General features: G+C 43.2%; 2 protein-coding genes and 1 pseudogene across 4 annotated transcripts; 2 read left to right on the forward strand and 1 right to left on the reverse strand.

Annotated features, from left to right (window-relative positions):
- Window positions 1-4732: 4732 nt before the first annotated feature.
- LOC120047290 lies at window positions 4733-6184 on the forward strand (annotated as a pseudogene).
- Window positions 6185-8225: 2041 nt separating this feature from the next.
- On the reverse strand, window positions 8226-11047 carry si:dkey-250k15.4 (proline-rich protein 19). The gene is made up of 5 exons (XM_038992816.1): window positions 10558-11047; window positions 9625-9933; window positions 9192-9349; window positions 8662-8915; window positions 8226-8364 (listed from the first exon to the last, which is right to left on the reverse strand). The coding sequence occupies exons 1-5, from the start codon at window positions 11045-11047 to the stop codon at window positions 8226-8228; spliced, it is 1350 nt and encodes a 449-aa protein (XP_038848744.1).
- A 1377-nt stretch (window positions 11048-12424) lies between these two features.
- Window positions 12425-16153, forward strand: LOC120047753 (platelet-activating factor acetylhydrolase IB subunit alpha1-like). 3 transcript variants are annotated; one of them, XM_038993309.1, is made up of 6 exons: window positions 12425-12478; window positions 12937-13029; window positions 13201-13290; window positions 13485-13601; window positions 13800-13922; window positions 14699-16153. In XM_038993309.1, exons 2-6 carry the CDS (start codon window positions 12949-12951, stop codon window positions 14957-14959), a joined length of 672 nt encoding a protein of 223 aa, XP_038849237.1. In that variant the 5' UTR covers window positions 12425-12478; window positions 12937-12948; the 3' UTR covers window positions 14960-16153. The 3 variants fall into 3 exon arrangements, with proteins under 3 accessions (XP_038849237.1, XP_038849236.1, XP_038849238.1); XM_038993308.1 differs by having other exon boundaries at window positions 12468-12577; XM_038993310.1 differs by having other exon boundaries at window positions 12471-12538.
- The last annotated feature ends 777 nt before the right edge of the window (window positions 16154-16930 follow it).

Consider the following 16930-nt stretch of genomic DNA (forward strand, 5'->3'; position numbering starts at 1 on the left):
TTGAAACAAAACAATTCTTGATAGGCAGCTTAAACTTCTTCAATTCAACCATTATTGTGTTAAAATACACATATAGTCTAAATTTGTGAAAAGCCATCCACAACAACCATAATCTGTAAAGTGCAAAAAGCTAAATGAGAGCAGAAGTGTGATTCACATCAATGCGCTATGTAGATATCAATAAGCAATATCCGTATCGCCCGTGGCTACACCACTGCTGTCGTCTTTACCTCCAAGCGTTTATTCAAGTTGGATCATGTTTGGATACCAACAGCAGTCGCACCATTGGAAGACATACAATAGCTTGGACTGTAGCCTGCAAGCCTATTCCTGCTCTTTTCCCGCATCCATCAAACCCATTTGGTGTGTCATCATAGTGGTCTCCAACTTGTGGTCAGACTCGCTCAGGCTAAACAAATTTAAACTTGTGCCTCTTTCCAATGCTGATTTTAATGTCATTGAGAAAACAGAAAGGTGTCAAAAGAACATTTTGCGAACATCCTTTCTGAATTTAAAAGGCATCCTAGAAGTAGGCCTAATCGATTGACAAATTGATTGACAAAGTCATGAACATTTTGATAATTTGAATAAACCCCCTTTGGGCTGTGATAAAAAATATGCCTCCTGGTCAAAATGACCTCAGTGGGTAGTATGAGATTTAATTGTGAAGATGATTGTTTTCTTGACAGCTACCACACAAATGTCAATAGCCAGGGAGACCCCATATATTTTTTGTCATTCTCACTCAGATATCATATTAACATGGCATAAGTCATGGCAAAATGTGTAGAATTGAAAGGAAATTCTCTTTAAAACCGCAAAAATGTCTCTCCACCCCATGACAAAATGGGTAGAATTGCATGAAATTACCTTTAAAACAGATTTTTTTTCTCTGTTCCATGGGAAAATTGCATGAATTTTGCTACAAAATGTCAAAACAATTATCTTCGCCCCATGGCAAAATGTGTAGAATTGCAGTAAATAAACTTTCAAACTTACATTTGTCTACCAACCATCAAGAGGGGGACCCCTAAAACGTTTTTGCCACGATGTGGGTGGCCCCCCCAACCAAATCTCCCTTAGGGCCCACAAAAGGCCCCCCAAAATGCCCTGTCAGTAGTGATGCTGCCCTGATAATTTGTTCAATTTCTGATTTTGGATGGGGCCGTTTGGGTCTGTTAATGGCAATCGCTCTTGCATTAGATGTACAGAACTGCTGGTCTTGATTATCATCACCCAGTCTATGTATTTTTTAAGAGAGTGTACACAACACAAACCTTGGCTTGTACATGCATCATTAAACACACAAACACGTTCTGCGTTGTTCGTGTGTTCGTAGTTCGTTCTGCGTTGTGTACTTTTAATTAGGACACTGCCACAACTGGAGGTCTGCTGGTTGGATTATTTTTATTTGCCCTGCACACGAAGAGACAACACACAATATTTTAGCCCTTGGCGCAGCCACAGGTCTCAGGCACCTTGCTAGCCGAAGGTCAGGCAAAAGAGAGCGCCAAAAATAAATAACAGGTGCTGCGTGCACACATTCAGTGCACAACAGCACACCATATAATACCAGTAAAATGATATAGAACATAATTCAGACAAAATAAAAGACATACCTGCACATGAAGAGACAACACACAATATTTTAGCCCTTGGCGCAGTCACAGCTCTCAGGCACCTGCGCAAGCACATGGACACTCACTCAAACACTGTCCCAAGTACTCACAAGTTACAATAGATACCCTAGTTAGTGAGCTCGGTGAAACTTGTTAACATAAATCTTTATATTGTCCACATTGTAACAAACTTATGGTTGCATAACAGCTTATTGTGTAACATTACCACGGTTTTATATTGAACAGTTTCGGAGCCAAGGACAACATACCTTGCTAGCCCAAGGTCAGGCAAAAGAGAACAATAAGGGGGTACGGAAAAACAGATAACCCGCGATGGGCCAAACCAAAATATACAAAACTTTTACAATCACGTGTATGTACAATATTGATATGAAAAAGTGTTTGTACACCAAAAAATAACATTAGCTATGCAGCTGTAAGGACATTTTTAAAAACACACTGAATTATTATTATTATTATTATCAAATTGTTGACATCCCCTCTTGACCTGGCCTATTTGAATTGGTCCTTGTGTGCAACTTGTTGCATAATCTAGGGGAACAACATCACATTGCTACACACACCTGAGTGGCAGAAGTAAACTCAGCAAAAAAAGAAACGTCCATTTTTCAGGACCCTGTCTTTCAAAGATAATTCGTAAAAAAATCGAAATAACTTCACAGATCTTCATTGTAAAGGGTTTAAACACTGTTTTCCATGCTTGTTCAATGAACCATAAACAATTAATGAACATGCACCTGTGGAACGGTCGTTAAGACAGCTTACAGACGGTAGGCAATTAAGGTCACAATTATGAAAACTTAAGACACTAAAGAGGCCTTTCTACTGACTCTGAAAAACACCAAAAGAAAGATGCCCAGGGTCCCTGCTCATCTGCGTGAACGTGCCTTGGGCATGCAGCAAGGAGGCATGATGACTGCAGATGTGGCCACGGCAATTAATTGCAATGTCCGTACTGTGAGACGCCTAAGACAGCGCAACAGGGAGACAGGACGGACAGCTGATCATCCTCGCAGTGGCAGACCACGTGTAGCAACACCTGCACAGGATCGGTACATCCGAACATCACACCTGCGGGACAGGTACAGGATGGCAACAACAACTGCCCGAGTTACACCAGGAACGCACAACCCCTCCATCAGTGCTCAGACAGTCCACCCTCTCTCAGCCTATTGTGAACAGAGGGCTTGTAGGCCTGTTGTAAGGCAAGTCCTCACCAGACATCACCGGCAACAACGTCGCCTATGGGCACAAACCCACCGTCGCTGGACCAGACAGGACTGGCAAAAAGTGTTCTTTAATGACGAGTCGCGGTTTTGTCTCACCAGGGGTGATGGTCGGATTCGTGTTTATCGTCGAAGGAATGAGCGTTACACCGAGGCCTGTACTCTGGAGCGGGATCGATTTGGAGGTGGAGGGTCCGTCATGGTCTGGGGCGGTGTGTCACAGCATCATCGGACTGAGCTTGTTGTCATTGCAGGCAATCTCAACGCTGTGCGTTACAGGGAAGACATCCTCCTCCTGTGGTACCCTTCCTGCAGGCTCATCCTGACATGACCATCCAGCTTGACAATGCAACCACCCATACTGCTCGTTCTGTGCGTGATTTCCAGCGAAGATCCCGGATCTCAATCCCATTGAGCACGTCTGGGGCCTGTTGGATCGGAGGGTGAGGGCTAGGGCCATTCCCCCCAGAAATGTCCAGGAACTTGCAGGTGCCTTGGTGGAAGAGTGGGGTAACATCTCACAGCAAGAACTGTCAAATCTGGTGCATTCCATGAGGAGGAGATGCACTGCAGTACTTAATGCATTCGGTGGCCACACCAGATACTGACTGTTACTTTTGATTTTGACCGCTCTTTGTACAGGGACACATTATTCCATTTATGTTAGTCACATGTCTGTGGAACTTGTTCAGTTTATGTCTCAGTTGTTGAATCTTGTTATGTTCATACAAATATTTACACGTTAAGTTTGCTGAAAATAAATGCAATTGACAGTGAGAGGACGTTCCTGTTTTTGCTGAGTTTACAACTCATTTGAAGAAACAAAAATAACACATTTATTTTCCCACTGCAAACACTTCCTGGAATCTAAAGTGATGGCAATGTGCTTTTAAAGGACAAGATTCTCCTTGGATAGAGTTCAGACTAGATGTAGAACATTACTCACCTTTTCCCTTTCCTGCTGTACATGTCAGAAAACATGGCCAGGCAAAAAAATAAAACATTGGTATCAGTAGTAATTGTCCTTCACATTGCCCAAATCACAGTTGGCTATAGCTTCAGGAATTGCACTGAGGACCCAACCTCAAACCACACAAAATGTATTTGCATACATCACCAGGCAAATAGGTAACCTGCCACCCTATGCCGCCACAATTATAATATCCATAAGCCTGATAAAGCCTTTGTTCACCTTCCTAACCTCAGGACACTTCAGACTGACAATAACCAGCTGGAGACCATAGACAACCAGGCATTCCAAAATCTGAGCCAACTGAAGAGCCTAAACATGTCACTAAATAATAACTCACTGATTATGCTCCCTCCACTTATTTTCTCCCCGCACTACAATCATATTACGGCAGAACTACCTGAACAACTTCTCTGTGGTGGCAGAATCTGTGACTCACTTACAGAAGCTGACCAAACTAGACCTGTGCAATAACTATCTAACATCTCTCCATCATTCTAACCATACAGACCTACCAGAGTCCCTCACCACCCTCTATCTCTGTAAAAACAAACTGTTCATTTTATTATGTGAATGGGGCTTCCTCAGCCATATAATATCAAATCAAATCAAATGTATTTATATAGCCCTTCTTACATCAGCTGATATCTCAAAGTGCTGTACAGAAACCCAGCCTAAAACCCCAAACAATGCAGGTGTAGAAGCACGGATCTCTCCTACAATGACCAGCTCCCTTCAAGGGCTTTCCAAGGTGTGGACTTGCGGAAGCTAAACTACATGTGTTTGCGTTCAACCAATGTCACAGTGCCAGAACTTTTGAATGTCAGAAATGTTAGAGCTGGAAACATAGACTTGTCTGGTATGAGGTTGAAGACTGACAATCTGCTCATGGAGTTATGCAGCCTTTTGAGTACAAAGGTCACATTTTTAAAAAGCTGCGTCTGGAAACCAATGGGATATCGTCATTGCGGAAGAACACACTTTCCAACTGTCCACCAATCCGAGGTTTATTGGACCATTTCTTTAACAAGTTGAGGAAGGTAAGATGCCTCCAGGATCAAATCAAGAACTTCACAGCAGAGAAAAAGCACCTCACCTCCCTAATGTCCTGCAACAGACAGAACCTCTCTTTCCCAAATCAAACAGATCTGAGCTACCGTTACAATCGCATACTCAATGTCAAATCTTTTGCTTTCCACCACACACCAAATGCGAAGACCCTACAACTCGCAGCAGACACTTTTGACAATCTGACCGACTTGACTCTCCTCGGACAACTCCTGTGCCGGGGTGATGCAGCTGCAGCCGGGCGTCTTCAAAAACCTGCGGAAATTGAGCAAGCTCAGTGCAAGGAACATTGGCATTCAGTCCTTCTCAAAGGAGATTTTCGGGAATCTGACAGAGCTGCAGATCTTGCTTCTCAACCAAAACGTAATGCAATCCTTAGATGTGAATGTGTTGGAGGCTCTCCCTAAACTGCGCTACCTGGACCTGCGCAACATTCCTCTTAGTTGCACCTGCCTCAACAGTGACCTGCAGAACTGGACTTTGACTAACCAGAGAGTCCAGTTAGTCTTACTATACAGTTTACAGTGCCAAGATAAAAAAACTCCAACTTTGACACCAATGTTTGGTACCTGGACCTGGGAGAGTACCTTTTTGCCACCACAACCACTGTGTTTTTACTGCTGACTATAATCCCACTTCTCTACACCAAGCTGTATTGGAAACTGAAGTATAGCTATTATGTGTTCCGCTCCTGGTTCGGCCAACACTGGCGCAGGCTGAGGGAGAAAGAGGAGCACTGCAAATACGATGCTTTCATCTCCTATAACTCGGCGGACGAGCCCTGGGTACTTGACCAGCTACTTCCCAACTTGCAGGGCAAAGGACCCTCTTTCAGGCTGTGCCTGCACCACCGTGACTTTGAGCTGGGCCACAACATCGTGGACAACATAGTGTCCGCCGTGTACAGCAGCCGCAAGACCATCTGCGTGGTTAGTAGGCACTTCCTGTGCAGCGAGTGGTGCTCCCTGGAGATCCAGCTGGCCAGCTACAGGCTCTTCCATGAGCTCCGGGATGTGCTCCTGCTCATCTTCCTGGAACCCATCCCTGAAAGGCAGCTGTCGGCTTACCGCCGTATGAGAAAGGTCATGTTGAAGAAGACCTACCTGCAGTGGCCGGGGTCAGACTGCACGGACCCGGTCAAGGCTCAGGAACTGTTTTGGAACCATCTGAGGAGGGCGCTGAGGAGTGGGAGCAGCAGGTTTGAAGAGGAGGATGAGGGGAGGGAGGAATACTTCAATCAGCCACCGACGGATGATGATAACTATTACTTAATGCCTTAAGGAAAGGGTTATAGGACACATTTTGCCCTAGCAGCAGTCTGATTGCTGGATATGAAACAAAGGGCAATGTAGTAAAAGTACAGAAATTATGCACACACACAGACACATACAAAGACAGAGAGAGGAACTGAATCCCTTGTAAATGTGCCCTCCGTGCCATGATTTCTACTTGCTTGAAATCCAGCATCGTCTATGCTTTGATTGAGTGCTATAATAAGCTTCATTCATTTGGGGGGGGGATTTTGTAACTTGCTCATGGAAAAAAAAAACGAATTTAATCTTGTTCTGTACTAAATAATATTGTAATATTGTTTGTACATTTAAAAGATGCAAAGGAAAATGGAAATAAGATGATCAGACATACCCTGACAAATCATGTAGCAAAGTTAATTTTAATATTCTTTAAGTATACATCTTGTTCGTAAATATCACTGTCTAAAATCAGCAATACACCGACAGATGAAACCTATTACTTAATGATAGGGTTAGAAGACACGCTTTGCCTGTTTCCAGGATATTAAACAAAGTTCAATGTAGTAAAAGAACACATAGAAACAGAGAGGAACTGAATCTCTTATAAAAGTGCCCTCCGTGCGATGACTCTGTCCGGTACCCTCTGTATATAGCCTTGCTATTGTTATTTTACTGCTGCTCTTTAATTATTTGTTACTTTTATTTTAAATGTTTTACTTATCACTTATTTTTTTCTTAAAACTGCATTGTTGGGTAAGGGCTTGTAAATAAACATTTCACTGTAAGGTTAGAGGACACGCTTTGCCCTGGCAGCAGCCTGTTTCCAGGATATTAAACAAAGTTCAATGTAGTAAAAGTACTGAAATTATGCACACCTGTTGTATTCGGCGCATGTGACAAATAAAATTGTATTTGATGTTCTACTTTCTTGAAATCCAGCATTGTTTATGCTTTGATTGACTGCTATAAGCTAAAGCCATCATTTGTTTGCTTTCGTAATTTGCTCTCATGGAAAAAACGAATTTAATCCTGTTGTGATCAGTACTTAATAATATTGTAATGCTGTATGTACATTTAAAAGATGCAAAATGGAAATGGTAAATAAGATGATCAGACGTACCTTGACAAATCATGTTGCAAAGTGAATTTAAATATTCTATAAGTATACTTCTTGTTGTAAAATATCACTGTCTCAATCAGTAGTACACAAACTAAAACAAGTAAATTAATGATCTATTATTAGATTTTAATATAAGATACAGTGAGTGACTATGTACAGTATTTTACTCACAGGTTCATTTTATTCAGTCCATCTTACAGGGGGAGAATTGTATACTCCTCGTGTCCTCGCTCCTTCTCAAAACCAATTGGAGAAAAAGGTCAGAGGGAAGGGACCTCTGGCTTTCTCATCCAATGGGTTTTGAGAAGGAGACAAGGCGAGGAATATGCAATTGGGATCTACCCATGGACAGCAGACAATCCTCTGCATAATGCATTCATGCTGATTCATGTCTTTGATAATCTGTGCTAAAGCATTCTGCTTGTCAAAAATAATAAAGTATACTTTAAGTAGGCCCACTGGCCACAAAAAAAACATGGATATTTTGTACTGCCATAGTTGACTTGTCCACTGTAGCTGTCTGTAAACAACATACTGCATAAGTTCTGTAATGCATTTTCTCTTACAGTGGTTCTGTATGTTTTTGCATGCACATGTTTCAATTAGAAGTATTCATGCAATAAAAAATACATTCTGCTGCTGTTACCTTTCTACAGCAAATTGTGTTTTTACTGTCCAGGCTGTAAGTAGTTTTAGAGTACGTGAAATGTATGAAAGAACATATTTTAAAAATAGTAATGTTTTCTCACACATTTAACTTATATCTGTAAATATACAAACAACATTTCCTGGATGGCACTTTGTCTTTTTGCCCATCATATGATGGTATTCAATAACAATAAATAAATCAAGTCAGTTGTAATTGTAAACAATTAGACCTGATGGTATGCATTTGGAAAATACTCAACAACATAGCATTGTGCTTATGCATGTCTACTACACAGAGGATCAGTACAGTCTCATCCGGGGGAAAGACCAGCATTCAGGGCTGGGGAAAGCAGGTAGGGACACAGGGGGCAGAGGAGGGGACAGGCCACTCTCCAGCATGTGGGAGGGGGGATAGTAGGCCATGTCAGGAAGGTGGGACCTGGAGATTACAGGGCTGGTTGGGGGGCGGCGGTTGAAGCGATAGAAAGGGTGGAGCTGATGACTTTCTAGTGGATAGTGGGTAGGAGCAGAAAAGGATGAGGAAGAACCACCAAAATGGCTTCTTTCAATGTCGTATGGATCTTGCTGCTGTGGCAAGTGTCTGTCTCTGTGTCCCTCTGGTGGCCCTGTGGGATACTGCAGGAAACACTGCATACTCCTCTCATGATAGAAAGGCCCACTGCTCCTCTCTCTCACTGTTTCTGTCTGGTTTAGAAAACTCAAATCTGGGTCATACCTCCAGTTCTCAAAGTGATCCACCCTGGTTGACTCTCTCATGCTTCCCCTGTCGAATACGTCATCCCAGGGCTGAGGCAGACCGGATTGAGCTGCCCAAGGTGAGGCAGGAGGGGGGTCAAAGACGTGGTGGCGAGAGGGGGAACCAGAGGGCTGGAGGTCCATGAGGAAGTGCGAGGAGGAAGCGGGCCTAAGTAGTTCTCCGATCAGTTCCCCAACCTGCTCCACACTGGGGTTGGGGTTCCATGCAGCAGCCTAAAGAGAAGCAAGTGTGGCAGCAATTGGTTTGTTATCATACAGTATATCTAAGTATTGCAAAGAAGACTGTCATTTAGAACATTCTGTGACAATTTCACTAACAAAATGTACTGTAGCATTATAGTAGCACGTTCTATTGCAAATTTGTTTAGGAAATCCTATCACAAGAAACCTACAATTACCAATTATATATTAGATGTAAATTCACAATTTTATTTACTATTACGCTATATGGCTGATGATGACTGATAGTTCAATGTCTTATGCTCGTACCGTGTCCAGGCTGTTCTGCGACCCAATGAGGGGCTGAGGAGGGGTCATTCTGTTGGGGCATAGCTGCTTCCTCCTCCTCCTCTTGTTGGGGGCTGACCTCTGGGAGTCCAGGCACGTTTGTTCCACCATGCTGTCTCCAAAACCACTATCCAATGGAGCTGTGATAGGAAGACATAGTTGAAAAATCATTCAACTTAACTACACCACTGAAGATATTTTCAAAGTCCCCACTGTGGTGTACAATACTATCGATATCCAAATACAGTTAGGCTACAATAAAACATTTGACAAATAATACAGATAGGCCAACATTTCAATCAATATGATCTGATTAGTTACAGTATGATTATATGATCAAGAGTACAGAGGATTCCATTTCTTATTGCGGTCCTCAACCCAACACTCACAACCACAAGCACATTATATACCGTACCTGCAGGCCAGCCTCCATATGCATCTACGCCGGCCAGGATTGTGCTCTGCCCCAGGCCGGCCCTGGTTGTGGTGGGTCCTGTACCGAAGCTGAGACGTCGCTGCACGTTGAGTAGGTTCTCCTGCAGCTGGAGCCCGTGCCTCTCCCGTAGGGCCTGCAGCAGCACCTCCCTACTTTCCGCCACCAGGTTTCTCCTGCGGAGCAGTGGCAGCTGCAGAGACCTGCACAGACGCGCAGCTACCACACTGACAGGGTTGGTGACAGTTTGCTGCATCTGATTGTCTGAGCTCTCACTGCTTCCACCTCTTGCTGGGAAGGAAGACACTGTGATGTTTGGACTGGGCCTGAATGGCTGTGTGTGTGGGAGAATAGGTCCATGGTTTTTGGGGGTCTGCTCCATGGTAAGGACAACAGGCTTAACCTCAGCCCTTGTGTCAGGTGGTCTCTCATTTTCATTCTTTCCACTGGGTGACAACAGTGTTTCACAGACTACAGGCCTGGGCCCCTTGCTCTTGTTTCGTACCACACGTGAGGGACTCTCTGTAGATGATAGGGTAACTATGCCGCCCTCTGATGATGTCAGACCGCTGTGATGTGTCTGTCCTGGTGTGATACCAGACTCCTGGCTTTTAGAGTGACTGGCTACATTCTTCTCCAGACAAACCTGAATAGATGTGAATTTTCTTCTGAAATCCTCTTGTGTATCCCCATGAGAACACTTAAAAAGTCTGCTTTCTGAATTAGACCTATACTCATCACGCTTGTTGGCCTTAGTACTACTCTTTGCTACTACTCTTTCTACTCTCCCTTTATCTGGATCCTCCTCAACATGGTCAGGAACAGCAACTTCACCCACATCTGAATCAGGCCCAGGAGAGGAGAAAGGAAGGGAAGATGAGGGTGGAAGGGGAGGACGAGTAGCAGTAGATTTGCCTCGCCCCCCGCGCTGCCCAAGCTTCTCCAACTTCCTCTGCTCACTCAGCAGGCGCTCGATGTCGATGGACTTCACCTCATGGTTGAACAGGCCATGGTGGCCGATGAGACGGTTGTTTGTGATGATGCTGGGCTCTTGCCCAGCGGGGAAGACGCGGGCTAATGGGGCATCTCTCCGTGGAGGAGGGCGAGAGCTGCTTTGGCAGCAACCATGACAGTGGTCCTTCTCTTTGCTGCTTTGGTGCTGGTGGGATCTGCTATTAGATCCTCCTCTGCTTACCTGGCTCCTCTGCTTGCGTGTTTTCAGTCGTTTAGTCTTGTTCGTCTGGCTGTTTTGTGCTTCTGTGTTCTTGGTATGGCTTGAAGAGCAGCAGTGTGGAGTGGATCTGTTGGTTGGGCTACAGGTTTTATCTGTAGACTTGAAGTGCTTGCTAAAAACATGCAGGACATTCTGCTTCTCTGTTAAGGCTCTGCCATGTAGATGGCTCATCATGAGGTGGAATGCTAGGTGCACAGAAAAGACTGAATAATAAATAAATAACATCTAGATGGCTGTTGGGTCACATGCAGAAGTATTATTTGAAACAGAACACTTTTGATCATTAACACAAATTAATGAAACATGGAACAATAGCTAACGTTGTCAGAAAAATAACTCCATCTAGCAAACCTAGTAGCTAGATATGGCCAACATTATCAAACTAGCAAGCAAGACAAAACAGTTCACAATAACAAAAAGTATTCAATCAGCACACATGAACAAAATAATGTTGTTGATTAGCTAGCGAGTTTACGTTAGCTAACGTTAGTAAACAGCAGTCACTCACCAGCAATTTTTTTCTGGATAAATTAGGCACACGTGCAGGAAATCAAGGCGAAATTTAAAAAATACAAGAAAGATACCCTGATACAGTGTTGCATGTACCAGTGATATTATGTAACGTAAACTAGCAAGATACAGAAAACGTGTAATCTACAATTTCGCAAACTATCCAAAAATGGAAGTTGAGGTAAACACATTATAGTTTTGAGAATGTTTGGTTGCCCAGCAACGTTCCGTACTAGCCGCCAATATCACAATGAAAAGGTGACGTGCTAATCAATGTAGCTGCGCGTGTTTGTGTAGGGTATATTGAACAATATCACCAAACTGAGTAAACAGCACATTTAATTTGCATAATTTCCTCATGTGGCACATGCAGTTTTAGCTGGCTGGTGCGAACTAACTGTAATATACAGAGTAACGTAATAGATAACTAAACTTTCCTAAACAATCTTTCCATTTACGTCACGTTCAATGAAACAACCATAGACGTTTGTGAAATTTGCGAGACGTAAAACGAACATGATTTGATTAATGCCATGATGCGGGAGAGTTCGGCGATAATCGCAGTCTTTTGTGAAGTTATATGTTTGAATGAAGAAGTTGAGAAGCTCTCATGGTCTGTCAGTTAGTTGGTCCCGTGTATCTCAGTTGGTAGCGCATGGCGCTTACAACGCCAAGGTTGTTGGTTCGATTCCCGGGGGGGGGAAAAGTATGAAAATGTAAGCACTCTATTGCTCTGGATAACAGCGTCTGCTAAATGACTAAAATGTCAAATTTGCGCGACGGCGGCGCGCCTTTCCCTAGTGAACAAACACTGGACGATTCCAAAACTAGAAATGAGGAGGTAGGCTACATTTTATCCGCAACTATAATTCCCTTTGGCAGTCACTTTGATAGCCTTAATTTAGTGAAAATACGTGTTTTAATGGAAGTATTCATACACATTACTACTTGTATGCGTATACATATCACTAGACTGGGAAAAAAAACAATATTTTACTGAAGTAGCTCACCTATGAGTGGTCAATGGTACATTCTATAGTGACTTGAAATTTTACTTTCAGGAACTATCAGGCAGCCCGAACCACAATTACGGTATTGTAAAACGCTAATACCTGTTAGCTATTCAGCAACCTCCCCTATTAATATGAAAAAGTATGTACGTTGATGCACCACATTGCCAATGCATCATTGGTTCGTACCACTTTATGCTAACCTTATGATTAGCTAGCTAGCTATTGTATAGCTAGCTGACTATTCCTGTAGCCTGGCTTGACATATGACTAACGAATCCTCGTGTTTTTGGTGGATTTGTGCTAAAGTATTAGTTACTGCAATCGTTATTATTAATAGGCCCCATAATATGTGCCAGTGCACGCCCATTTGTGAATAGGGTTACACATTTCACTTGGAATTGTTTTGCACTACTCTACTGTAGTGACAAAGCTAGCTACCCGTTGTTAGTTGCTTTTTGATTCACACACAGTAAGCATCCAACCATCTGCTCAAATCTACCAAGCCTTGATTTTCACTTGGTTTCTTTCTGACACTAGACAGACAAAGTGATGAGCTCAGGAGACTCCAACCCCGCTGCCACACCCACTCCTTGTGTGGACATCCAGGGAGATGGCCGATGGATGTCTTTGGTGTGTATCCTGCTGCCATTTCAGAATAACAGTAACATATTGTCAATATCCTCTCGTGTCCTGATTCAGAGGGGTTGGGTTAAATGCGGAAGACACATTTCGGTTGAATGCATTCAGTTGTGCAACTGACTAGGTATCCCCTTTCCCTTTCCTCTCTCCTTCTGTCTACAGCATAACCACTTTGTGTCTAACAGCAAGGACAAGGAACCAGATGTCCTGTTTGTAGGAGACTCTCTTGTCCAGCTCTTGCACCAGTTTGAGGTAATCTCTCTATCCCGACAGCTGTAATGGGACTACGAACATTGGTATCATTTGTTGGTTGGAACTTTAGCTAACATAATTTGCCACATTTTAATATTTTCTGATTACAAGTCTTGTCATTTCAGAAGAAGACATGTTAGCTGCTAGGTTATGCAAGTTGACATACTGGTATTGTGTTCATTTGTTTTTGTCAGGTGTGGCGAGAGCTGTTCTCCCCTCTCCATGCTCTCAACTTTGGGGTGGGTGGTGACGAAACACAGCATGTCTTGTGGAGATTGAGCAATGGAGAGTTGGCCCACATCAGCCCAAAGGTATGTATATACACAGGCAATACGTTAGTACATTACATTAGAGTTGATCATACACTATACACTGCACAGACCCATGGTCCCAAGCCTGTTCCTGGGCCAAAAATCACTTTCAGTATCAATCATTGAAAATGCTTTTAAATGAAGTGGTATGAATGAAACTGCCCACCAAGTTGATGTTTGTGCCTCTGCCTCCACCAGGTTGTGGTGCTGTGGGTGGGCACCCATAATCACGGTCACACTGCAGAACAGATCTGTGGAGGCATTATGGCCATAGTCCAACTCATCAAGGACAAGCTGCCGAAGGCTTACACTCTCGTACTGGTGGGTTTTTCTTCTTCTTTTCTACCACATGTGACTTAAACCATTGTAATGGGAAATGTTTGATTAATCATTTTCCTGTATGTGATTCACTGTTACTAAGTACTGATATTCCTTCCTTTGACCTGTTTAACTGCCAGAATCAAATGTCTGCCAGTGTTGAATGTTATGGTTAAAGTTTGCTGCCAGACTTTGCAGAGGACACACTGATAATGTATCTGTGACACTGTGATTCTGTAGCAGCTGATGTTGTGACTTCCTACAAGCCTCTCGGGCTGGTGTTTACTCAACACTCGGTGCTGTGGGATTAATATATAAGTGCCCTCTCAGAGAAGCCCGTTAGACATTTCTCTTGGCTTCTGCTCTGGAGATGTTCTCCCTGAATTCTTGTAATAAACTGAAATGATTTAGATTAATATGATCAACTGCTCTCCCATTTGTTCACCTGGAAAATCCCCTTCACAACCATTAACCTTTATGATAACCCAAACCTAAATTATGAACTGCATACTTTATGGACTCCATTATCATTGCTAACTATATTGGCACGTTTGTCCTTTCTAGCATGGCAACAATGTGACTATCATGCACAGGAGGTTGGTGGGACCTTAATTGGGGAGAATGGGCTTGTGGTAATGTCTGGCGCTGAATCAGTGGAATGGTGTTTTTCATGGTTTTCAGGTGTTTGATGCCATTCCACTTGCTCTATTCCGAACGTTATTATGAACCGTTCTCCCCTCAGCAGCCTCCTGTGCTATCATGTATGTTTCCAACCACAGGGAGTGCTACCCAGGGGTAAGATGCCCAACCCCCTGCGGGAGAGGAACGCCCAGGTCAACAAGCTGGTCAAGGAGGCCGTGTCCTCTCTCCCCCATGCCTCCCTCCTCAACGTGGACCCTGGCTTTGTGCACTCGGATGGCAGCATCTCCCACCAGGACCTGTATGACTTCCTTCACCTCACCCCTCAGGGCTACCAGGCTGTGTGCCAGCCGCTACACGCCCACCTCAAGGGCCTGCTGGAGAAACAGGCTGAAAACTGAAGACCAACTGATGGAGAACTGATGGCCAATGACCCAATGACCCCCTCACTACATCAGAGGTAAAAACCCTGGTCCTGGAGAGCCACAAGAGTACAGGCTTTTAGCACATTCACTGCTTTTAGGACACTTTTTAGTATTTAAGTACAGACATTTGTTCCAACCCATGATTCAAATAATGATCTAGTCCTTGATTAGTTGAATCACATTGAATGTTTTGAATGCTGGGCTGGAAGAAAAGCCTGAACTTAAAAGGCTTTCCAGAACCAGGGTTGGTAACCACTGCACAACTCTATTCTGTGGGACCGTACTGTAACTTAACACCAAAATGGCTGAGTAGAGGACCGCTTAAGCACTAATAGGATCTAACATCTGTGTTAGTAGTCAGGTTTGACCACTTATCACCATTTGAGATTTGATTGAGCTGATTTGAGAGATTGTCCTTCTCTTTAGTTTCATTCTGTATTATGGATATGGTGTACAATATGTCAGGATCTGTCTTTTCTGGCTGATAGATACTTTATAAGAGCTTCCCCACAGAAGGGTTAGGAGAATCAGAAAACCTACCATACTAAAGGTTTGTTTTGTTTCCTCTCAAAATATCAACATTTCCTGTCTTTTTCTCCTCACTTTGAAAACATCTACAGTCCTATTGATCTGATTGGTTACTAATAATATCATTTAAAATCCCTCAAATTGTGTCCCATATGTGTTTAGACACGGCGACCATTTACGGTGACGATGCAAGAAGGCATCACTTGGCCAGTATGCTCCACTGTTAAAGCATTACTTGTTTCCGGTATCTGTTTACCACCGTTGCTTTTTGTTACTTGTGAAGATTTAGGCTGAATATGTCTTATTTTGGCTGCACAAATATGGAGAATGAAGGGGAAAGATATGGTGTATTTGGAGTGAATGATGAGGGCATTTCAAAGTAGCGCTGAGACTGGTGGGTATTTAGCTTGGATATGACATGATACTGAGTCAGTGTGTATGGATGTGTTGTAGCTAGCTTATACTTGTCTTGCACTCTTTATTCAAAGGCAGTCACCCCACAAGACCCAAGACTCCCTATAAAAGGCTGCTTTGACTGTTTGTATATACTGCATATATAGTCCTAACTGCCTCTATTTTGAATGTTGATTGTGGAAAAACTGAATATGTGATGTCAAAATGCAATGCATTAAAACCACTGAAAGCTTACAGTATGCACGGACATTGCTTCTTTGATGGCTCTGCAAAGAAAAGTTTTTAAACCAAAATAATGACCTTTAGCTGTAGCTTGTCAAAATATCCAGTTTGTGTGTTCCAGTGTGTGTTTGATTGCTTAATGTACTCAAACTAATGGGTGCAGTGAGAGTACACATGGAACACAACAATGGAGAGATGTATTGGGATGACCAAACAGTTTTATACCTGCATGTGATGTTGTGAGCACATCCAAGATACTGTACCTGTATGTGTTGAGTTATGCCTGAGCAGAGAACCACAAGAGAGCTGTCTAGTGACACACAGTACTGTGATGAGACGTTGGACCCACTCCTTTGTATGGTTAGTTGGCAGTGTCAGTTGTCGAGAAGTGTTTACTAGTTCCACCTTACAGCTTCTAACATGCCCGGAAATGGAAGCTCAAGAGACCAAGTGTAAATATCTGTTTTTAAGTTGGTCTTCAGAGATATCATCGACATGGGAATGAATGATCCAGCCAATCCAGCGTAGCGGTGTGGAGTCCAATACCATGACTGATTAATGGAATCCAGCAAGCACCAAACTGTTATGCCGTGAAAGAATGTTCATGTGAGATTTGACTCTGTGCAAACAGAACTTCTCTAACCCTTTCACATAATCTGTCATTTAGTTTGCTCTAATCGCTTGAATGATGATCTGGGCAGCATATTGACCTATGTGAGCGCTGCGTTTATCGAATCCGGTTTTAGGATAAATAAAAAGCAAGGTCTGCTTCTTTAATTATGT

Source organism: Salvelinus namaycush, chromosome 5, assembly GCF_016432855.1.
Source record: "Salvelinus namaycush isolate Seneca chromosome 5, SaNama_1.0, whole genome shotgun sequence".
Classification (NCBI taxonomy): Eukaryota; Metazoa; Chordata; class Actinopteri; order Salmoniformes; family Salmonidae; genus Salvelinus; species Salvelinus namaycush.